Source organism: Oncorhynchus mykiss, chromosome 17 (genome assembly GCF_013265735.2).
Source record: "Oncorhynchus mykiss isolate Arlee chromosome 17, USDA_OmykA_1.1, whole genome shotgun sequence".
Classification (NCBI taxonomy): Eukaryota; Metazoa; Chordata; class Actinopteri; order Salmoniformes; family Salmonidae; genus Oncorhynchus; species Oncorhynchus mykiss.
The window spans coordinates 37,028,816-37,053,493 of NC_048581.1; the positions used below are offsets into that span (position 1 = coordinate 37,028,816).

At 40.9% G+C, this 24,678-nt stretch overlaps 2 protein-coding genes across 2 annotated transcripts; one reads left to right on the top strand and one right to left on the bottom strand.

Moving 5' to 3' along the window:
• Positions 1 to 765: 765 nt before the first annotated feature.
• On the top strand, positions 766 to 4,322 carry LOC110493852 (mitochondrial import receptor subunit TOM34). Its single transcript, XM_021568370.2, has 8 exons — positions 766 to 999; positions 1,225 to 1,364; positions 1,560 to 1,656; positions 2,508 to 2,660; positions 2,800 to 2,951; positions 3,099 to 3,246; positions 3,420 to 3,546; positions 3,641 to 4,322. The coding sequence occupies exons 2-8, from the start codon at positions 1,235 to 1,237 to the stop codon at positions 3,740 to 3,742; spliced, it is 909 nt and encodes a 302-aa protein (XP_021424045.1). The 5' UTR covers positions 766 to 999; positions 1,225 to 1,234; the 3' UTR covers positions 3,743 to 4,322.
• A 9,790-nt stretch (positions 4,323 to 14,112) lies between these two features.
• Positions 14,113 to 24,445, bottom strand: LOC110493854 (14-3-3 protein beta/alpha-1-like). Its single transcript, XM_021568372.2, has 6 exons — positions 24,289 to 24,445; positions 18,689 to 18,989; positions 18,233 to 18,356; positions 17,673 to 17,836; positions 16,024 to 16,119; positions 14,113 to 15,881 (listed from the first exon to the last, which is right to left on the bottom strand). Exons 2-6 carry the CDS (start codon positions 18,980 to 18,982, stop codon positions 15,825 to 15,827), a joined length of 735 nt encoding a protein of 244 aa, XP_021424047.1. The 5' UTR covers positions 18,983 to 18,989; positions 24,289 to 24,445; the 3' UTR covers positions 14,113 to 15,824.
• Positions 24,446 to 24,678: the final 233 nt, after the last annotated feature.

Consider the following 24,678-nt stretch of genomic DNA (forward strand, 5'->3'; position numbering starts at 1 on the left):
TTAATGTACCGTTGGTAGGATGTCCTTGATCGGAGCTCATCCATTTTGTTATCCAATGATTGCACGTTGGCTAATAGGACTGATGGTAGAGAGGGTTTACTCACTTGTCTACAAATTCTCAGAAGGCAGCCCGACCTACCTTTTTCTACATCTTTTCTTCACGCAAATGACGGGGATTTGGTCCCATACCTGAGAAAGCAGTATATCCTTTGCGTCGGATTCATTAAAGAAAAAGTATTTGTCTAGTTCGAGGTGAGTAATCGCAGTTCCGATGTCCAGAATAGATTTTCGGTCATAAGAGACGGTAGCAACAACATTATTTACAAAATAAGTTTAAAAAATAAGTAACAAAAATGAGAAAAAAAGAACAAAATAACACAGTTGGTTAGGAGCATGTAAAACGGCAGCCAGCCCCTACAGCGCCATTCCATTATGGGTGCACTCTGTATTATTCAAAGCTCCATGAAGAGACACCATATATACATTCTACAGACCGCACTGAGTATTCCCTACAATAATTTTACCGTGGCACCCATAATAGTTTTTGCTCTATAAGCCAGTATGTATTCCATATACAGTTATTCGCACTGTGGCCATTTATTTGACCTTGGAACATGTATTAAAACCCACATTTTATGCAAATGTCACTTAAATAGAAAAAAATATGAATCAATGTTAATGTTTAGACAATTATTTTTCGTATATCATGAATAATACAGGTAATTGACAAGTTCCTACAATTAAGTGGAGGGCTTTTATTTCGAATGTTTCAAAATTATGTGACCCGGAAGTACTTTATTGTTGCTGAAGACACACTGATGTTGGTTAGCGTGTAAGGAAGACACATTTTACGCATCTAACTAGATTGTTTAAGATCTTGGTTTTACGTCCTACGTTATTTGTTAGTTAGACGATTTGCGGACGAGTACAGTACAGGAGAGTATAGATAGCTACACAACCAACAGTTTGCCCTGCTATCAACATTAAATTCACTAATTGGTAAGTCGACACATAGGCTAGCTGCTGGCTAACCACTTCTAAGGAATTAACTAGCTAGCCAGACATATATTATACAATTATATTCATTATTCAAGGTAAGTATGTAGCTAACTAGCCGGCTGGCTCAGTTTAGAATGGATAATAAGTTGTTTGGGCTTGTAAAAGTTGGCTAGCTAGCAAGCTAATGTTAGCTAGCTAACCTTTCTTGTGTCTGTCTTGTTACAGCAAATCAAATATGCCACATAAGCGTCGTTCCCAGTCTTGGACAGAGTTGAAAAAAGCAGGCAACGAATGCTTTAAAACTGGACAATATGGGGAGGCTGCCTGTCTTTACAGCCAGGCGATCAAAGATGTGGAGAAGTCAGGTAGGCAGCTAACTAGTCAGCTAACCAGTCAGAATAATCGGCTCAATGTTCTAGATTAGAATCTAGTGTTTTCTCTGATCTAGCTACGTGTTTTTAATTTTTTTTTTATTATGCATAAATGAAGACACGTTTTCTGAAACCAGCACAAGCTTTCCATGTTCTGATAGATTGTTACCACTGTAAATTAATTTACAGGAAAGAATTCAGAGGATCTTAGTATCCTGTATTCTAACCGTGCAGCCAGTTATCTGAAGGATGGAAATTGTGCGGAGTGTGTGAAGGACTGCACAGTGTAAGTAGCCTACATTGTAGACATGATGTTTTATGGTAGGCCATGCAGACCTAGATCTTCTGCTCTATAGGTAGTTCTAGCCCAATATTGGACTAAAGGTGCACAATGTTACTCCTTAGTCCAAGGACCTTACATGTTTTATTTAAAGGGTGAATTGGCTCCTGGAAGCCTAAACAGCCAAATACTCCATCAAAACGTGAATCGATTCTCTACTGCGGTACGGTTCTAGAAATGTAAATCCCTCAACTCAAAATAATTTCACAAATGCAAAATACAGTACACTTTTAACCGGTTTTAACAGTTGCAGCTGACAGTATTTTTCAGTGACAACACATTTGTGGTGTCTGTCTTCTGTTTACACACAGGTGTTCAGAGATGCAGATAGCTAATTATCACAGGTAGTCCACTCTGTTTTCCATCTGTTTTCTTTAACAAGAGCTGTGACATGGAAATATGGCTTTGGGAAGCCTAACCCTATAAAAGAGTGTATCAATTTAACCTTTTGTTTTTTGAAAATGATTTCTCGCCAATATGAAAGATACTGCAAGCAATGCGTGCTGCAAGCAATGCGTGTTAATGTTAAGACCGAGCGTCGTGGCTCTTAACAAAACTCCCCCCTACAGAAGACGCCTTCGTCCAATGATTTTTATGTGTAATGGAATTGAGAGTCATGATCAAGGGCTACAGGTGGTTCATACTGCTGAAGTAACACTATTAACTAAAACATATCAACAGCATCTTTTCCCAATACTTTAGTAGCTCATTACTTTGTTTGCTGTTGAATAGGTTCTGTATTTTTTGTACTTACTACTGCAGCAACGCTCGTACCTAAAACACTTTTTATATTCTAGCTCTCTTGACTTGGTTCCGTTTGGCATCAAGCCTCTCCTTCGCCGGGGTGCAGCGTATGAAGCCCTTGAGAGATACAGATTAGCCTACGTGGACTACAAGACGGCCTTACAGATAGACTGTCGCATACCTGCAGCCCAAGATGGTACCAACAGGTATAACATGTTGCACTTATTTTTGTTCACTAAAAGCCTTCAAGTCCTTTAACTTCTGAAAACTTCTCAATGTCATGCATAGGGGACATAATGAAGATGGTGGAATTGTGTACAACTGGATAACCCCTTTTCCTTCCAGAATGACAAAGTGTCTGACAGAGGTGGATGGACACTCCTGGCGAGAGAAGCTCCCGCCCATTCCCATTGTTCCAATGGCCGTCAAAGAAAACTTTTCTCAGGCAACATGCCAAACGACACAACACAATGGCACCAGAGAAAAATATAAATCCGGTTTGTCTTTCATATGATTGTCTGGTTTTGCTGTCCAAATATTAATAGAAACAGAAAACTGTTAATCTTCTTTTCACAACCTGTAACAGATGACAAGTGTACAGAAATAGTAGTCCCAGAAATAAGATATCAATTTTTTTCCCCCAGTCCCAGGAGAGGATGTCATTAAAAAAGCCCTATACCTGAAAGAGGAAGGCAATGCACTGGTGAAAAAAGCAGAGTACAAGAAAGCCATAGAGAAATACACTCAGAGCCTCAAACACAATCCCTCAGAAATCACAACCTACACAAATAGGTGAGGCTTATGTCTGTTTGGTGTGTAGACAAATTACCATAGAAACCTTGTACGGGAGTTGTATTCCCATCTCTGCATTGTCATATAATTCTGTGAAATTGCCCAGCTCCTGTCAGACTTGGAATGTACATAATTCCTATGTTGGGACTAATTTGTACCTTTGTACTGAATAGGGCACTCTGCTACCTCTCTGTAAAGATGTACAAGGAGGCAGTGCGAGATTGTGGAGAGGCCCTGCAGCTCGACCCCGCTAATATCAAGGCACTGTACAGACAAGCTCAAGCACACAAGGAGCTGAAAGTGAGAGGCTTTCCGATGAACAAGAAATGCAGTGTATACATTGTATGTACCTGTTTTATCATTTTGTTTGATTTGTGTTAATTTTGCCCTTCAGGACTACAAAGCTTGCGTGGAAGATCTAAACAGCTTGCTGAAGGTTGAGCCAAAGAACACAGCGGCACATAATTTACTGCTGAAAGTGCAAAATAAAAAGTGAGCTTGTGATTCGGATGCCTGTGGATGTGAAGGACCCTATGCTGACCTGGTGTACATGCCTGAAGTGCCTGTGTTCACTCACAGAAGCAGTTTTTCCTATCTATTTCCTGGCCTCTTAACTTAAAGTATAATTTGTTTGTTTTTTTTACAACCAAATCTCTATTTTTGATGTGGAATTGATTGCTCTTTGGGGAAAGTGTTTCTCTAAAAGAAGTGAAATCAGAAAAAAGGTGTCTGGACCCTTCTGTAACATGAAATTTACATGACAATTTTTTAAAGATTTGGTTGTAAAAAATTATCTGTTAAACCCACTCAAGTTGGAGTATTGCTGTGACTACTAAAGAGGAAGCACAGTGAATGCATTGCATATTTCGCCTTCATGTACATCATGCAGGACTGCATGAAACTGGAAATATAGCATTCAACAATTGTTGAATAACAAGGACTATGCATCTGTACTGTATTTCCACTAGTATAATAACCGATTGTTTGATAAAAATGTTTCATTTATGTTAGTCATATCGTGATCAATAAAATGACTGTTGTAATTAAAGGGATAATTCACCCAAATAACAAAATTACATATTGGTTTGGTATTTTATTAGGATCCCCATTAACTGTTGCAAAAGCAGCAGCTACTCTTCCTGGAGTCCACACAAAACATGACATAATACTGCTGAAAGTGCAAAATAGACAAGGACAGAACTCTACATTTAAAAAAAAGGCACACGTAGCCTACATATCAATGAATACACACTATCTAGGTCAAGTAGGGGTGAGGTGTTGCTTTATTTGTTTTTTTTTAAACCAGGTTTGCTGTTTATTTGTGCAGTATGAGATGGAAGGATGTTCCATGCAATAAGGGCTCTATATAATACTGTATGCTTTCTTGAATTTGTTCTGGATTTGGGGACTGAAAAGGGCCCTGCTGGCATGTCTGGTGGGGTAAGTGTGTCAGAGCTGTGTATAAATTGACAATTTGGGATTTCTAACACAAACATGTTTCTTATAAAAAGAAGTGAGGCAGTCAGTCTCTCCTCAAGCTGAATGTTTTGCCCTTCATTGTAAATCAGAGGGCTGATATAAATACAAGAGAGACTGGCATGCATAGTATTTATATTTGCCCTCTGATTTACAATGAAGAGCAAAACGTGCCACTCTGTTCTGGGCCAGCTGCAGCTGAACTAGGTCTTTCCTTGCAGCACTGGACCACACGACTGGACAACAATCAAGATTAGACAAAACTAGAGCCTGCAGATCTTGGTTTTTGGAGTGTGGTGTCAAAAAAGCAGAGCATCTCTTTATCACGGACAGACCGCTCCCCATCTTTACAACCATTGAAGCTATATGTTTTGACCATGACAGTTTACAATCTAAAGTAACGCCAAGTAATTTAGTCTCCTCAACTTGTTCAACAGCCACACCATTCATTACCAGATTCAGCTGAGGTCTAGAACTTGAATGATTTGTACCAAATACAATGATCTTAGTTTTAGAGATGTTCAGGACCAGTTTATTACTGGCCACCCATTCCAAAACAGACTGCAACTCTTTGTTAAGGGTTTCAGTGACTTCATTAGCTGTGGTTGCTGATGTATATATGGTTGAGTCATTAGTATACATGGGGACACATGCTTTGTTTAATGCCAGTGGCAGGCCATTGGTAAAAATTAGAAAAGAGTAGAGGACCTAGAGAGCTTGACATTGGAGAAGCTTCCATTAAATAAAACCCTTTGAGTGCTATTAGATAGATAGCTCTGAATCCACAATATGGCAAGGGTTGAAAAGCCATAACACAAGTTTTTTCAACAACAGGTTATGGCCAATATCAAAGGATACACTGAAATCTAACAGTAGCGCTCCAACAATCTAATTATCATCAATTTCTTTCAACCAATCATCAGTCATTTGTGTCAGTGCAGTACATGTTGAGTGCCCTTCTCTATAAGCATGCTGAAAGTCTGTTGTTAATTTGTTTACTGAGAAATATCCTTGTATTTGGTCAGACAATTTTTTTCCCCAACAGTTTGCTAAGAGCTAGCAGCAAGCTTATAGGTCAGCTGTTTGAGCCAATTAAGGCCACTTTACTACTCTTGGGTAGCGGAATTACTTTAGCTTCCCTCCAGGCCTGAGGACAGACACTTTCCTCTAGGCTCAGATTAAAAATATGAGATAGGAGTGGCTATAGAGTCAACTACCATCCTCACTCTTTCTGCCCATAACTTCACTTAAAATACTCAAGTTTTTTTTCCATCCTTCTTTATATCATTGACCTTGGCTTCCTAATACAGCTTCTTCTTCTATTTGTTGAGTTTAGTCACATAATTTCTCAATTTGCAGTAAGTCAGCCAGTCAGATGTGCAGCCAGACATATTAGCCACACCTTTTGCCCCGTCTCTTTCAACCATACAGTTTTTCAATTCCTTATCAATCCTTAATTAACTGTTCTAATAGTCAGTTTCATAACAGGTGCATGTTTATAAATAATTCGAAGAAGCAATTTTATAAATTCATCAAGTGCGGCGTCTGGATGCTCATTAATCAGACAAACAAATATTTTTTAAATCATCCACATAAGAGTCACAGCAAAATCTTTTGTATGATCTTTATACACTATTTTAGGCCCAGCTGTTGGAACTTTGGCTTTCCTGGATATAGCCACTATATTGTGGATCACTGCATCCAATGGGTACGGATACAGCTTTAGAACCAAGTTCTACAGTACTTATCATACCAGTCTATGGACAAGGTATGATAACAATCCATGCGTTGCTTTTGTTTACCTGGCCACTGTTTCTAATGCTAACTTTTTAGCATTTGTGGCACAAATCCACTGCAAGTCAATGGTACCTACTGTGCATTCGGAAAGTATTCAGACCCTTTGACTTTTTCCACATTTTGTTACATTACAACCTATTGTTTCTTTTCCTCAATCTACACACAATACCCCACAATAAAACATTTACAGAATGATCACATTTACATAGGTATTCAGACCCTTTATTCAGTACTTAGTTGAAGCACCTTTGGCAGCAATTACAGCCTTGACTCTTCTTGGGTATGACAGTACAAGCTTGGCACACCTGTATTTGGGGAGTTTCTTCCATTCTTCTCTGCAGATCCTCTCAAACTGTTGTCAGGTTGAATGGGGAGCATCACTGCACAGCTATTTTCAGGTCTCTCCAGAGATGTTCGATCAGTTTCATGTGTGGGCTCTGGCTAGGCCACTCAAGGACATTCAGAGAATTGTCCTGAAGCCTTTCCTGCGTTGTCTTGGCTGTGTGCTTAGGGTCGTTGTCCTGTTGGAAGGTGAACCTTTGCACCAGCCTGAGGTCCTGAGAGCTCTGGAGCAGGTTTTCATCAAGGATCTCTCTGTGCTTAGCTCTGTTTATCTTTCCCTCGATCCTCTTTCTTTCCCTCGACGTTACGCTTGGCTTTGAGGCCAAAGAGTTCAATATTGGTTTCATCAGACCAGAGAATCGTGTTTCTCATGGTCTGAGAGTCTTTAGTTAGTTGCCTTTTGGCAAACTCCAAGTGGGCTGTCATGTGCCTTTTATTGAGTAGCTTCCGTCTGATTGGTGTAGTACAGCATAGATCGTTGTCCTTCTGAAAGGTTCTCCCATCTCCACAGAGGAACTCTGGAGCTCTGTCAGAGTGACCATCGGGTTCTTGGTCACCTCTCTGACCAAGGTCCTTCTCCCCCGATTGCTCAGTTTAGCCGGGCGGCCAGCTCCAGGAAGAGTCTTGGTGGACAATTCCTTTGACCTCATTGCTTGGTTTTTGCTCTGACATGCACTGTCAACTGTAGGACCTTATACATAGACAGGTGTGTGCCTTTCCAAATCATGTCCAATCAATTGAATATACCACAGGTGGACTCCAATCAAGTTGTAGAAACATGTCAAGGATATTCAAAGGGTCTGAATACTTATGTAAATAAGGTATGTTTTTTATTTGAAAAAAATGCTAAAACCACTTTTTTTGCTTTGTCCTTATGGGTTATTGTTTGTAGATTGTGAATTGTTAGTTATTTAATACATTTTTAAATTTTTAGAATAAGGCTGTAACGTAAGAAAAAGTCAAGGGGTCTTAATACTTTCTCCATGCACTGTAAATTAGCATTTTTGCCAAATCATCTTTAAGTATGTTAATTGAGTTACACAGTAAATGTTTTGATATTTTGGGATGATTTGTATGTGAAGCGTGAATATGCTAATATAGGCACTTATTTCTATTATGTTATCTATAGTACCTATATAAGTAAACTATCCTTTTAAGGTCATAGTTATCTTAAAATTGCATGGATATCTACAACAGACTATGTCCCTTTCATTGAGTCTAGGAAAGGAAGGCTAGACCAGAGGCAGATGGTTACCGAATTATACTGAATAAAAATACTGTATGCAGTCTACTCAATCACTTTTTATAGCTACTGTTTACAGGCCTCCTGGGCTATATACAGCATTCCTCACTGACTTCCCTGAATTCCTATCGGACCTTGTAGTCATTGCAGATAATATTCAAATTTATGGTGACTTTAATATTCACATGGAAAAGTCCACAGATCCACTCCAAAAGGCTTTCGGAGCCATTATTGACTCAGCGGGTTTTGTCCAACATGTCTCTGGACCTACTCACTGCCACAGTCATACTCTTGACCCAGTTTTGTCCCATGGAATAAATGCTGTCGATTTTAATGTTTTTCCTTATAATCCTGGACTATCGGACTATCATTTTATTACGTTTGCAATCGCAACAAATAATCTGCTCAGAGCCCAACCAAGGATCATCAAAAGTCGTGCAATAAATTCTCGGACAACCCAAAGATTCCCTTCCAGACTCCCTCCGCCTACACAAGGACATCAGAGTACAAAAATCAGTTAACCACCTAACTGAGGAACTCAATTTGACCTTGCGCAATACCCTAGATGCAGTCGCACCCCTAAAAACCAAAAACATTTGTCATAAGAAACTAGCTCCCTGGTATACAGAAAATACCCGAGCTCTGATGCAAGCTTCCAAAAAATTGGAACGGATATGACGCCACACCAAATTGGAAGTCTTCCAACGAGCTTGGAAAGACAGTACCGTGCAGTATCAAAGAGCCCTCACTACTTCTCGATCATCCTATTTTTCCAACATAACAGTGATAAATTCATGTAAATTTTTGAGGAAAAGATCATGATCATTAGAAAGCAAATTACGGACTCCTCTTTAAATCTGCGTATTTCTCCGAAGCTAAGTTGTCCTGAGTCTGCACACCTCTGCCAGGACCTAGGATCAAGGGAGACACTCAAGTGTTTTAGTACTATATCTCTTGACACAATTATGAAAATAATCATGGCCTCTAAACCTTCAAGCTACTGGACCCTATTCCAACTAAACTATTGAAAGAGCTGCTTCCTGTGCTTGGCCCTCCTATGTTGCACATAATAAACGTCTCTCTATCCACCGGATGTGTACCAAACTCACTAAAAGTGGCAGTAATAAAGCCTCTCTTGAAAAAACCTTGACCCAGAAAATATAAAAAACTATCGGCCTATATCGAATCTCCCATTCCTCAAAAAAAAAATGAAAAAGCTGTTACACAGCAACTCGCTGCCTTCCTGAAGACAAACAATGTATACGAAACGCTCCAGTCTAGTTTTAGACCCCATCATAGCACTGAGACTGCACTTGTGAAGGTGGTAAATTACCTTTTAATGGCATCAGACCGAGGCTTTGCATCTGTCCTCGTGCTCCTAGACCTTTCTGCTGCTTATGATACCATCGATCACCACATTCTTTTGGAAAGGTTGGAAACCCAAGTTGGTCTACACGGACAAGTTCTGGCCTGGTTTAGATCTTATCTGTCGGAAAGATATCAGTTTGTGTCTGTGGATGGTTTGTCCTCTGACAAATCAACTGTAAATCTCGGTATTCCTCAAGGTTCCGTTTTAGGACCACTATTGTTTTCACTATATATTTTACCTCTTGGTGATGTCATTCGGAAACATAATGTTAACTTTCACTGCTATGCAGATGACACACAGCTGTACATTTCGATGAAACATGGTGAAGCCCCAAAATTGCCCTCGTTGGAAGCCTGTGTTTCAGACATAAGGATGTGGATGGCTGCAAATGTTCTACTTTTAAACTCAGACAAAACAGAGATGCTTGTTCTAGGTCCCAAGAAACAAAGAGATCTTCTGTTGAATCTGACAATTAATCTTGATGGCTGTACAGTCGTCTTAAATAAAACTGTGAATGACCTCAGCATTACTCTGGACCCTGATTTATCTTTTGACGAACATATCAAGACTGTTTCAAGGACAGCTTTTTTACATCTACGTAACATTGCAAAAATCTGAAACTTTCTGTCCAAAAATGATGCAGAAAAATGTATTAATTATTTTGTCACTTCTAGGTTAGACTACTGCAATGCTCTACTTTCCGGCTACCTGGATAAAGCACTAAATAAACTTCAGTTAGTGCTAAACACGGCTGCTAGAATCTTAACTAGAACCCAAAATTTGATCATATTACTCCAGTGCTAGTTTCTCTACACTGGCTTATTGTTAAGGCAAGGGCTGATTTCAAGATTTTACTGCTAACCATACAAAGCATTACATGGGCTTGCTTCTACCTATCTTTCCCGATTTGGTCCTGCCGTACATACCTACACGTACGCTACGGTCACAAGACGCAGGCCTCCTAACTGTCCCTAGAATTTCTAAGCAAACAGCTGGAGGCAGGGCTTTCTCTTATAGAGCTCCACTTTTATGGAATGGTCTGCCTACCCATGTGAGAGACGCAGACTCGGTCTCAACTTTTACAGTGCCTTGCGAAAGTATTCGGCCCCCTTGAACTTTGCGACCTTTTGCCACATTTCAGGCTTCAAACATAAAGATATAAAACTGTATTTTTTTGTGAAGAATCAACAACAAGTGGGACACAATCATGAAGTGGAACGACATTTATTGGATATTTCAAACTTTTTTAACAAATCAAAAACTGAAAAATTGGGCGTGCAAAATTATTCAGCCCCCTTAAGTTAATACTTTGTAGCGCCACCTTTTGCTGCGATTACAGCTGTAAGTCGCTTGGGGTATGTCTCTATCAGTTTTGCACATCGAGAGACTGAATTTTTTTCCCATTCATCCTTGCAAAACAGCTCGAGCTCAGTGAGGTTGGATGGAGAGCATTTGTGAACAGCAGTTTTCAGTTCTTTCCACAGATTCTCGATTGGATTCAGGTCTGGACTTTGACTTGGCCATTCTAACACCTGGATATGTTTAGTTTTGAACCATTCCATTGTAGATTTTGCTTTATGTTTTGGATCATTGTCTTGTTGGAAGTCAAATCTCTGTACCAGTCTCAGGTCTTTTGCAGACTCCATCAGGTTTTCTTCCAGAATGGTCCTGTATTTGGCTCCATCCATCTTCCCATCAATTTTAACCATCTTCCCTGTCCCTGCTGAAGAAAAGCAGGCCCAAACCATGATGCTGCCACCACCATGTTTGACAGTGGGGATGGTGTGTTCAGCTGTGTTGCTTTTACGCCAAACATAACGTTTTGCATGGTTGCCAAAAAGTTCAATTTTGGTTTAATCTGACCAGAGCACCTTCTTCCACATGTTTGGTGTGTCTCCCAGGTGGCTTGTGGCAAACTTTAAACAACACTTTTTATGGATATCTTTAAGAAATGGCTTTCTTCTTGCCACTCTTCAATAAAGGCCAGATTTGTGCAATATACGACTGATTGTTATCCTATGGACAGAGTCTCCCACCTCAGCTGTAGATCTCTGCAGTTCATCCAGAGTGATCATGGGCCTCTTGGCTGCATCTCTGATCAGTCTTCTCCTTGTATGAGCTGAAAGTTTAGAGGGACGGCCAGGTCTTGGTAGATTTGCAGTGGTCTGATACTCCTTCCATTTCAATATTATCGCTTGCACAGTGCTCCTTGGGATGTTTAAAGCTTGGGAAATCTTTTTGTATCCAAATCCGGCTTTAAACTTCTTCACAACAGTATCTCGGACCTGCCTGGTGTGTTCCTTGTTCTTCATGATGCTCTCTGCGCTTTTGACGGACCTCTGAGACTATCACAGTGCAGGTGCATTTATACGGAGACTTGATTACACACAGGTGGATTGTATTTATCATCATTAGTCATTTAGGTCAACATTAGATCATTCAGAGATCCTCACTGAACTTCTGGAGAAGTTCTTCACAAAAAAATACAGTTTTATATCTTTATGTTTGAAGCCTGAAATGTGGCAAAAGGTCGCAAAGTTCAAGGGGGCCGAATACTTTCGCAAGGCACTGTACATTTTTATTGAAGACTCATCTCTTCAGTGGGTCATACGATTGAGTGTAGTCTGGCCAAGGAGTGTGAAGGTGAACGGAAAGGCACTGGAGCAACGAACCGCCCTTGCTGTCTCCGCCTGGCCGGTTCCCCTCTTTCCACTGGGATTCTCTGCCTCTAACCCTATTACAGGGGCTGTGTCACTGGCTTACTGGTGCTCTTCCATGCCGTCCCTAGGAGGGGTGCGTCACTTGAGTGGGTTGAGTCACTGACGTGATCTTCCTGTCTGGGTTGGCACCCCCCGTTGGGTTGTGCCGTGGTGGAGATCTTTGTGGGCTATACTTGGCCTTGTCTCAGGAAGATAAGTTGGTGGTTGAAGATATCCCTCTAGTGGTGTGGGGGCTGTGCTTTGGCAAAGTGGGTGGGGTTATATCCTGCCTGTTTGGGGTTATATCCTGCCTGTTTGTCTCCCGACCCCTCCTGTCTCAGCATCCAGTATTTATGCAGCAGTCGTTTATGTGTGGGGGGGCTAGGGTCAGTCTGTTATATCTCCTGTCTTATCCGGTGTCCTGTGTGAATTTAAGTTTGCTCTCTCTAATTCTTTCTTTCTCTCTCTCTGAGGACCTGAGCCCTAGGACCATGCCTCAGGACTACCTGGCCTGATGACTCCTTACTGTCCCCAGTCCACCTGGCCGTGCAGCTGCTCCAGTTTCAACTGTTCTGCCTGCGGCTATGGAACCCTGACCTGTCCCAGACCTGCTGTCTTCAACTCTCTAGAGACAGCAGGAACGGTAGTGATACTCTGAATGATCGGCTATGAAAAGCCAACTGATATTTACTCCTGAGGTGCTGACCTGTTGCACCTATGACAACCACTGTGATTATGAACATTTGAACATCTTGGCCATATTCTGTTATAATTTCCACCCAGCACAGCCAGAAGAGGACTGGCCACCCCTCATAGCCTGCTTCTCTAGGTTTCTTTCTAGGTTCTGGCCACCGTGCTTCTACACCTGCATTGCTTGCTGTTTGGGGTTTTAGGCTGGGTTTCTGTACAGCACTTTGAGATATCAGCTGATGTAAGAAGGGCTTTATAAATAAATTTGATTTGATTTGTGAGGCCGGTTGGACATACTGCCAAATTCTCAAAATTGAAGTTGGAGGCAGCTTATGGTAGAGAAGTTAACATTAAATGATCTTGCAACAGCTGTAGTGGACATTCCTGCTGTCAGAATGCCAATTGCACACTGCCTCAAAACTTGAAACACCTGTGGTATTGTGTTGTGTGACAAAACTGCACATTTTAGTGGCTTTTTATTGTCCCCAGCACAAGATGCACCTGTGTAATGATACTGTTTAATCAGCTTCTTGATATGCCACACCTGTCAGGTGGATGGATTATCTTGACAAAGGAGAAATGCTCACTGATGTAAACAAATTTGTGCACAAAATTTGAAAGAAATTAGCTTTTCATGCATATGGAAAATTTCTGGGATATTTTATTTCAGTATAGTTGCATTTATGAGCATATTGAAACATATTACAATCTATATCACCTGACATGTTGACAATTCTATCAGTAATGCATAATCTTTAGATGTAGTTATATGGCAGATTTCGATTTGGGAAACAAATGGGGGACAAATCAGAGACACTCATCCTCCCTGATAAAGACGGAATTAGATGATACCAGTTTTGAAACCAGTTGTTTTTTTAGTTTTTTTGTTGTTGTGAATTTCACCCCTTTTTCTCCCCAATTTCGTGGTATCCAATTGTTTTTAGTATTATAAACTCGTTACCAACCTATTTAGAGAAGTAAAAATAAATGTCATACCAGTGGTCAGTTTAAAATATTCAAGAGCCCTTTAGTAGACAGGAACAAATAAAAATAGGACGCCCGAGGAAAAGATTAAGCCTTCTTTCTGAGGTGGAATGCAATTTCTGTCAAATAAGTAGCCAGTGTTTTAATTGGACATTAAATAACATTTTAGTTGGACATTAAATTTGAGGGTTTTCAACTGGTGTTTTAGGCAGCAACTCCATCAGAGACACAAACCAGTGGGTATAAAAACAAAACAGGAACATTTGGAACTGATAAAACTTTTATTTCACTTTAAATTGTCTTTTACATTTCCTGATAACATGTAAGGTGAAACTAGAACTGTTTTAAAAGACATACACAAATTTTGTTTTACGTCAATAACCAGTTTTTTTTGTTTGTTTGTATTTTTTTTAATGCTAGTCTAAAATGTCACAACCACGTGCGCACTAAGCAATAAAACCGTCACAGAAGCAAACTTTAGGCAGAATACCGGTCAGTAAAAATAAAGCAATTGGAGATACCAGATATACAGACAGGCTCGGTTCCACATTCACTACTGCATTTCTTTTTTATATATATCAAGCGTAGAATAACTGCCATTTGCTCAGCTAAAAGGGGAGATTTTTCTTCAGTGCATGAAACATGGTCTTCAGCAAGACCGACTGAGACAGATCAATTCGACACCTAAGTGGAATGTTATGGTGATGACAAGGTATTGTGACACTGAGTGAATTCAGCTACCTCTTAAGGGTCCTTGCACTACTCCAGAATCTAACCCGTCCACTGACCGCATTCCACTGTTATATGGTCTCCTCTGGAGATACACAAAACAAAAGCATCAATGCCATCTCTGACTATGATAGACAACCTCCTTACACAACTTACATTAGGGGACTTGCTTACACACTCGTCGTGGGCAAAAGCATACATTCGCTTAGATATCATTTCATGAAGGAAACTGGTCAGTTTTGTACTGTCAGCATAAGGCTATCAAGATAGGCTTGAATAACCAAGACGTCAAAGTTCAACGCAAACGGCTTTAAGGTGTTTCTTTGCAAGCAGGTTAACATTTACATTTAAGACAGATTTATATTTACCGCAAACGTTTACAATTTACAGTTGAGCCAAAGAGTGAGTCATTATTACACAAAGCAAAAAGTAACATTTAAGAATAAACCAGGATCATTGTACTGATTTCAAACAGCACCTTGATGACAGCTGTTCAGGAGAATGGTCCAGGTTTGTTCAAGAAAGGTATATTGTCTTAATGTTAGGTTCTGATGGAATGTTATATTTTTTCTTGTTTTTAACTGGACAGATGTGGAATGGCAAAACCTACAGTAGGGTCCCTTTTATTCATTTTAATTCCATATGCAAAATAAACAAACAATACACAGCAATACGCATGTTAGTCAGTGTCACAATAGAGCCCGTTATACCATTCTGTATGAGGTCACAGCAGAATTGCACTGCTACTCAAACCATACAGTCCTGAATTTTATCATCCAGAATGTGATTTTGTGGAGAATAACTAAGCATCACAGTGTTTGTTGAAAATAAAACAGACAGTTTAATACATTTTCTGAGTCAAACCAGCAAATCGCAAGTACACTAGGAAAGCAAAAAAATGGATACTATAAATGCATAAACTTGCTAGGTGAAAGAACACATCTTTTTTTAAATGTTTGGAGGGAATCAAAAGGAAGGGAGGTGGAGGAGAGAATGGCCATGCCACTCAACTGGGCAATTTTATAATTGTTTTCTCTCCTCACAAAACAAGACTCGGCTTGTTAACAACTGAGTGTTACCCTGTTGCCTTTGAGCATATCGGAGAAAGGGCACAACTGGTAGGTCAGGTACAATTCATGCTGCTCGTCATACAGAAAGGAAGAGGCTGGATGGAGCGGGAATGTACGGGCTGTATATGTGTAAGAGAAGAGAAAGGGTGTGGGTGGATTAACAGTGATGTGCAACGCCTTTAGTTCTCCCCTTCGCCGGCATCCCCCTCATCACCCTGGTTTTCTGATGTCCACAGCTGCAGAGGGGGAGAAAAACAAATCCAACCATTGAGTTCATTGGATTCAGACACTTGAGGTTTTCAGTTCCAAGAGTATCAAACTATTATGCATTTGAATGGCATTACATCGACAAGGCGTGTATTGGCAGTAAGCACTTACAGTGAGGTTGTCCCTTAGTAGCTGCATGATCAGGGTGCTGTCTTTGTAAGAGTCCTCGTTCAAGGTGTCAAGCTCGGCGATTGCTTCGTCGAAAGCCTAGAGGGTAAACAGGTAAAGGGCGTAAAAAATATTTTCTGAAAGACCCAGAATACAAAAACCTACAATGCCTCAAACATATTTTAAATGTATTACCACTAAAAAGGGCTTACCAACTAACAAATCTTGGCATACCAGATGACAAAGCACCATCCATTAAAGTCTATTTTTGATTCAATATCTGGCAAATGCCAACAGCACGAGCACCGGTGTTAAAGAGCAGGTTTCTGTCACGTACACTACATGACCAAAAGTATGTGGATACCTGGTCATTGAACATCTCATTTCAAAATCATTGGCATTAATATGGAGTTGCTCCCCCCCTTGCTGCTAAAACAGCCTCCACTCTTCTAGGAAGGCTTTCCACTAGATGTTGGAATGTCGCTGAGCATTAGTGAGGTCGGGCACTGATGTTGGGCAATTAGGCCGGGCTCAAGGTGTTCGGTGAGGTTGAGGTCAGGGCTCTGTGCAAGTTCTTCAACACCGATCTCGACAAACCATTTCTGTATGGACCTCGATTTGTTCACGGGGGCTTTATGCTGAAACAAGGAAAGGGCCTTCCCCAAACTGTTGCCACAACATTGGAAGCACAGAATCGTCTAGAATGTCCGTGTATGCTGTAGCATTAAGATTTTCCTTCACTGGAACTAAGGGGCTTAGCCCGAACCATGAAAAACAACCCCAGACCATTATTCCACCTCCACCAAACTTCACAGTTGGCACTATTCATTTGGGCAGGTAGCGTTTTCCTGGCATCCGCCAACGCCAGGTTCGTCCGTCAGACTGCCAGATGGTGACGCGTGATTCCTCACTGCAGAGAACACGTTTTCACTGCTCCATAGTCCAACGGTGTCGAGCTTTACACCACTCCAGCCAACGCTTGGCATTGCGCATGGTGATCTTAGGCTTGTGTGTGGCTGCTCAACCATGGAATCCCATTTCATGAAGCTCCTGGCGAACAGTTATTTTGCTGATGTTGCTTCCAGAGGCAGTTTGGAACTCAGTAGTGAGTGTTGCAACCGAGGACAGACAATTGTTACCCTCTACGCGCTTCAGCGGTCCCATTCTGTATGCTTCTTTGTCCTACCACTTCGCGGCTGAGCCACTGTTGCTCCTAGAAGTTTCCACTTCACAATAACAGCACTTGCAGTTGACCGGGGCAGCTCTAGGGCAGAAATTTGACAAACTGACTTGTTGGAAAGGTTGCATCCTATGACGGTGCCACAGTGAAAGATACTAAGCTCTTCAGTAAGGCCATTCTACTGCCAATGTTTGTCTATGGGGATTGCATGGCTGTATGCTCAATTTTATACATCTGTCAGCAACTGGTGTGGATGAAGCAGAATCCACTCATTTGAAGGGGTGTCCACATACTTTTGTATCTATAGTGTATCTATGTATCTATAGTGTATCTATAGTGTAGCTGAGCAGGAGGGGCGTGTTTGTGTTCTGTATTGATTCGGTTAGGCCAGACTCATGCTGATCACACAGGCGCTGCTGTGTGATGGAGGAACGTGTGTTTGTGCGAGAGATAGTGTATAGCGGTGCCCCACCGCCTTCGCCAAACTGCAGGCCTGCTCGGGGGAGTTGAGGATCTCATAGTAGAAGACAGAAAAGTTGAGAGCGAGCCCCAGCCTGATGGGGTGTGTCGGCTGCATGTCCTTCTTGCTGATGTCAAATGCCTCCTGGTAGGCCTGCTGGGAGTTCTCCACTGTGGCTGTGACAGAGAGGGAGAAGAGGTCCAATTAATTAACGGCATCATGCTTTTGTTGAAGTGAATTCATGTTTCATTTCACAGCCCATCTCCTGTATAATGGAGAGCGTTGAGCCAGTAAACGAAAGGTTGTTAGATCGAATCCCCGAGCTGACAAGGTAAAAATCTGTCGTTCTGTCCCTGAACAAGGGACACCCACCGTAATTGTAAATATGAATTTGTTCTCAAATGACTTGCTTAGTTGAATAAAGGTTAAATAAAATAAATAAATGTACTATGAGGACATCAAATTGGAGGTTTTGCTTATTTCCATGAAAATCAGAGGCTGAAGAAAAGTGGCTGATTAACAAATATGGGTGACTCAGAAGCTTCCCCATTGAACAGAGATGATCAACTTACTCTTCTTTGATTCTCCAGACGCCACCTCAGACAGATATCTGTAGTAGTCCCCTTTCATTTTAAGGTAGAACACCTTGCTTTCTGCCTGAGTCGCATTGGCGATGAGGTAATTGTCGAGGAGTGCCTAAAACAGAAAAAAATAGGGGTTGGTTGGGTGTCAGTCAACTCAAGTCCGCCCTTTCAACACAGGACCAAACAAAAGATTAATCCAAAATATATTATGCTTTGTAACCTGTCTTTGGCCTCAAATCCATTCCAACTCACAATCAGAATGCCTAATGAAAAATGCCTGTTGAGTATAGGGCATTCCCAAATTGCCTGGACTCTAAATGAACCGGACTATAAATTAACTTAAATAAAGCCCCAGTGTTACACCCATCCCCATAACATCACGGGACACTTCATTTAAGAGAGAGGGGGGCCCATATGGAGTAGCAAGCGGCCGCGCTCTCTCACCAGCACGTCCTTGCAGATGTCCTGCAGCTCGGCCTCAATCTTCTCGCGGTACTCGCGTGCCATCTGCTGCTTCTTCTCGTTGCCCTCGGTCTTCTGCTCGATGCTGGAGATGACGCGCCAGGAGGAGCGGCGCGCCCCCACCACGTTCTTGTAGGCCACCGACAGCAGGTTGCGCTCCTCGTTGGAGAGCTCGCCGCCCTGCTCCGTCACCGCCTTCATGGCCGCCGCCATGTCGTCATAGCGCTCGGCCTGCTCGGCCAGCTTAGCCTTCTGTACCAGGTCGTTCTTGTCCATGTCGAGGCTGCGAAAGGGCACAGAGTTGTGGTCATAGTCAAAAGCAAGCAACATTGAAAATTGAGAAAACACTGGGGTCATCGTCAATTCGGTCAATTGACAATTAAATAAACTTGAATAAACTTGCCTTTCAATGCTTTTTAATTTCAGTTTACTTCCCGATTGAATTAAAATGAAATTGACATCAACCCCGGAACAACTCTGGACATGCTATCGGGTTGTCTATATATCAGACATGAGGCCCTCCCCTAACAGAGTATGTACTAATATTTGGCCTAATTACTGATTATTCAATAGGCTATGTATTAAAACAGATTAATACAATCAGAACATTATATGTCAACATGAAAAACCTTTCAGATACCACTCAGGAGTGAGTAGTTCTGATTTCATAGTTCTGCAGTTTTCACTATTATTCTACAATGTAGAAAATAGTAAAAATATAAGAAAAACCCTTGAATGTGTTCTAAAACTTTTGACCGGGAGTATACATGACCAAATTACATGTTTTTGCTCATCCATTTAACACACATCCATGTACTTTCACAAAAAAAGGCACATTATATAACTTTGTATTGAGACATCGTGTGTTGTCAAATATAAGATTATTTTTAAGGAGGAAAGCCTCCACTGCTGGTCCTCGAGTGACATAGTGCAAATGTGACGAAGTAGAGAATTCGAAATGCATATAAAACCTTGTATAATTAAGTGTACACATCTACGTAATTTCCGGTATACTCATTATAGTGATGAACATTTCCATACTACGCCTATCATATAGCCTGTGTTTTGGTCTGAGTGACTCCAAGATGCTCCTTTCATATTATTAATTTACTAAGTGTTGCCTGCTCTTCGATTCACAATATAACTACAATTAGTGTAGGTCTAATAAATACTTGAAGTTTAGGCTACACTAAAGTTCCATATGCAATAGGTTATAGCAAGGAGGACACCATATGTATGGTGTGAATGCGTGCAACGTTCAACCTATAGTAGGCTAGGCTATATCAACACCATTTTTGGATACGATACGCTAGCCAAGCTAAAAACACATCCGTGACAATGAAGACAGCTCTATTGTTAGGCTATAGGCTAAGGCCAGTCAGTCAATAGCTTGTGTTGCAGGAAAGCATGATCAGATTGTGTGTCTTTTACTACATCGGCTTCTTCGTTTTTTAAGCCAGGTTTCACCTCAGTGAATTCTTGGAGTAGCTGCGCCCTCTACTGGACACTTGGTGAACCTAGCCTGACCAGCCAATTTACCAGGGCCTAAAATAAACACCCCGCTACCTGCCAAATGTGGGTAGATTTTGGCGTTGGCGGGTTAAATGTCTATTTCACCAGCCACGTTGGCGGGTGGTCAGGGCTCCACAGTGCGAGTATTTCACTCGCATTTGTGAATAGAAATAGTCAAGTATGATCAATCACACTTGTCTGCAGTAGCTGTTTTCAAAATATTTCTGCCGTTTTGTTTCATAGCTGGTAAATTAATTGCACAAAGTCAAAAAACTACAAATCCTATATAGCCTATTCCACCTCGCTCTGCAACACTGCCTGGCTAGGGGCTGTGCGCACGTGAAGAACAGTGAAAGATTCATTTATTTTTTAGAAGTGCTGCACACAGGCATAAAAGTAGGTCTAAAACAAACATCTACTGAAGTGAGACTTTGTCCTTGTGTTTCTTGGCTATTTACATTGTTTTGTTCACATGCTAGGTTGTTTTTCTATGTTTGAGCTTTAAATGCTAGGGAAGAAAAGACAACGCTTCTTCTACTAGTCAGACAATCTCACAGGCACAAACATGACTTGAGTCGCACTACAACGGTAACCTCACCCATTTATTGTCTAGTCTGTGATATTTTGGTTAAAGAACACATCACAAAAAATGAAAAACAATAACCCACATTGCTTCTTACAAAGCATGCTCATCTGTTCGTTTGTGTTTTCTTGGTGAAATTTGTGTGAAAAAACATGTTGGCCAGTAAAAAAATCAGAGAGGCTGGTAGATTTTTTAAAATCTACCTGTCACAGTCGCTGGTGTACCAAAATGTAAATGTTATGCCCTGCCATTTACACGTGACAAGGACGGCTAGATTATTATTATAAAAACGTTGTAGGCATAACCCACTCGTAGGCAAGTATACACATCCATGCAGCCTCATATGCTAAGACATTATTAGGCCCTAGCAGTGTGTTTGTGAAAAAGGCTGACGAAATCGTAAATGTATCTTGCAGATGCTAAACTCTTTCAACTGTCGATCAGCAGTTTTAGGCCATAATCTGAAGACCATCTTTAAAACAAGGGTTTTCCAAACTCAGTCCCCGTGTGCACATGTAGGTTTTTGCCCCAGCACTACACAACTGATTAAAATAACCAACTCATCATTAAGCTTTGATTATTTGAATCAGCGGTGTAGTGCTAGAACAAAAACCTACATGTGTCCCCAATGAGGAATTTGGGAAACCCTGTAACAAATAACCATTATAGGAAATGAACCTTATCACTTCATTTAAATTTGAGGTGAAACACAGCTCTAGACTTACACCTAGAGCAAGGAATGTTTCTAATTCCCTAGACACCAATAGAAAATAACATGAAATGGTCCCAGTACTCAGTGAAAACGCCGCAGGGGATCTTAGCTAAAGGTCGACTGATCTCAAGAGGTCGACCGATTTTCAAATGTTCATAACAATTGGAAATCGGTGGTTTTGGACACCGATTTGGCCATTTTTTTTGGTTCACCTTTATTTAACTAGGCAAGTCAGTTAAGAACACATTCTTATTTTCAATGACGGCCAAGGAACAGTGGGTTAACTGCCTCGTTCAGGGGCAGAACGACAGATTTTTACCTTGTCAGCTCGGGGGATTCAATCTTGCAACCTTACAGTTGACTAGTCCAACGCTCTAATCACCTGATTACATTGCACCCCACGAGGAGCCTGCCTGTTACGCGAATGCAGTAGAAGCCAAGGTAAGTTGCTAGCTAGCATTAAACTGATCTTATAAAAAACGATCAATCATAATCACTAGTTAACTACACATGGTTGATGATATTACTAGTTTATCTAGTGTGTCCTGCGTTGCACATAATCGATGCGGTGCGTATCGTTGCTCCAATGTGTACCTAACCATAAACATCAATGCCTTTCTTAAAATCAATACACAGAAGTATATATTTTTAAACCTGCATATTTAGCTAAAAGAAATCCAGGTTAGCAGACAATATTAACCAGGTGAAATTGTGTCACTTCTCTTGCGTTCATTGCAGACAGAGTCAGTGTATATGCAACAGTTTGGGCCACCTAATTTGCCAGAATTTGACGTAATTATGACATAACATTGAAGGTTGTGCAATGTAACAGGAATATTTAGACTTATGGATGCCACCCGTTAGATAAAATACGGAATGGTTCCGTATTTCGCTGAAAGAATAAACGTCTTGTTTTCGAGATGATAGTTAACAGATTCGACCATGTTAATGACCCAAGGCTCGTATTTCTGTGTGAGCAGTCTGACTGAGGGGTGGTAGGCAGCAGCAGGCTCATAAGTATCCATTCAAACAGCACTTTCGTGCATTTTGCCAGCAGCCCTTTGCTGTGCTTCAAGCATTGCACTGTTTATGACTTCAAGCCTATCAACACCCGAGATTCAGCAGGTGTAACCGATGTGAAATGGCTAGCTAGTTAGCGGGGTGCGCGCTAATAGTGTTTCAAACGTCACTCGCTCTGAGACTTGGAGTAGTTATTCCCCTTGCTCTGCATGAGTAACACTGCTTTGAGGGTGGCTGTTGTCGTTGTGTTCCTGGTTCGAGCCCAGGTAGGGGCGAGGAGAGGGGCGGAAGCTATACTGTTACACTGGCAATACTAAAGTGCCTATAAGAACATCCAATAGTCAAAGGTTAATGAAATAGGTATAGAGAGAAATAGTCCTATAATTCCTATAATAACTTCTTACATTGGAATATTGAAGACTCATGTTAAAAGGAACCACCAGCTTTCATATGTTCTCATGTTCTGAGCAAGGAACTTAAACGTTAGCTTTCTTACATGGCACATATTGCACTTTCACTTTCCTCTCCAAAACTTTGTTTTTGCATTATTTAAACCAAATTGAACACGTTTCATTATTTATTTGAGGTTAAATTGATTTTATTGATGTATTATATTATGTTAAAATAAGTGTTCATTCAGTATTGTTGTAATTAGCATTATTACAAATAAATAAATGGCCTGATTAATCAGCGTCAGCTTTTTTGGTCCTCCAATAATTGGTATCGGTATCTGCGTTGAAAAATCATAACCGGTCGACCTCTAATCTTAGCTATATTGTTTTACCCATATAATTAATAGGAACTATTGTTTAACCAATGTATTATTATGGCCATGTTAACTACACTTATTATGGCCGCTAAGTCAATTTTGACTCTGATTTGTCACCTGCGTTAAGTTTATTTACAATGCCTGGAATACTATGACAGTATGGTATCCTAAAATACCAAGGCCAAACGTCTTAATTGCCACTGTATTAGTTATTATCGCTATTAAAACCGATAAAATGACAACCTGCTATTCTTTAATCACGGATTTAGCAATGGAACGTCCATTGCGGAAATACTGCAGCATTGCCCTATAAGATCCCTAGGCAACCTCATTGCTAAGGCGCTAGCTAGCGTGCTATATTCCTGTCCATTGAAGATGTTGGTAGTTGGCTAGCTACGCCCTCTGTCGCATTCCCTTGCGGAATTTTAAGATGGAGTGATACCGTTAGCAAACCAAGTAACGTTAGCTAGCGTAATTGAATGCTACCAATTAGTTGGATTTACTAAATGTCATTTTAATTCGTTATAAGCACCAGTTTTATTTTATTGTTCACGAATCGCAAAGGCCTGTGTATTGCAGTCCAGTCACTTGTAAAATTTGCTGGAGATAGCGTCAAGTTAGCATTAGCTTGCTAGCGCTGGTAAGATATCTTGATTTCACGACGACCAGGATGTGAACGTTAGCCTGGCAAAATGTGTTTTTCAGTCTCTATACACATTTCATTATGGAACTATTTTTGATTCATATATTCAATGGCAGATCTCCCCTATTGGCTTACAATAATCTAAATCCTGGCTAGTTTGTGAGCTCTAGTTCGCCATTCAATCACACGTCTCGGCCTAAGTCATTGTACCCAGCCCCAAACCACAATAGGCACCTTCCGCCATAGATAGCGATTTGAGCCATTGTTGGGTCATTATGGTGCCAAAATGCTCTACCTTACCCTTGAAATAATACTAGAATCGACTTTATGCAAGTAAACTTACATTTAGAATGTATTTTGAATCTTGCTTTTTTTCTCTGAACGATGGGAGTATCAAGCTGTCCTCGGTTCGCTGCTCGGGATATTCAGGGCAGTACCACTTCCGCCTGCGCTGACACTTCCACTTCCGTTTCCTCTAAACCCCACCCTCCCCCGCCAGTATCTATGGTAACAGCACTCCGGGGTTTTCAGAGCGTTGTACAGGGTCGTTAACCGTCATAAAGACTACGGGAACCACCATAGAATGACGTAAGTGGTCACCATAGTTACTGCAGTAAGAGGGCGAAGCCAAACATGTTTTTTAACCTTTGTTTAACAAGACAAGTCAGTTAAGAACAAATTCTTATTTACAATGACGGCCTACACAAGAGGGATAACTGGGCCCAAAATCGTT

Bases quoted from the DNA above. Each gene is read 5' to 3' on its own strand.
- LOC110493852 (XM_021568370.2), top strand. From the start codon at position 1,235: ATGCCACATAAGCGTCGTTCCCAGTCTTGGACAGAGTTGAAAAAAGCA. The intron at 3,247-3,419 runs GTGAGGCTTATG...TGTACTGAATAG, and splicing joins ATCACAACCTACACAAATAG to GGCACTCTGCTACCTCTCTG. The intron at 3,547-3,640 runs GTGAGAGGCTTT...TTTGCCCTTCAG, and splicing joins AAGCACACAAGGAGCTGAAA to GACTACAAAGCTTGCGTGGA.
- LOC110493854 (XM_021568372.2), bottom strand. From the start codon at position 18,982: ATGGACAAGAACGACCTGGTACAGAAGGCTAAGCTGGCCGAGCAGGCC. The intron at 17,837-18,232 runs GTAAGTTGATCA...TCTCTGTCACAG, and splicing joins GTCTGGAGAATCAAAGAAGA to CCACAGTGGAGAACTCCCAG. The intron at 16,120-17,672 runs GTGGGGCACCGC...TTTACCCTCTAG, and splicing joins CCTGCAGTTTGGCGAAGGCG to GCTTTCGACGAAGCAATCGC.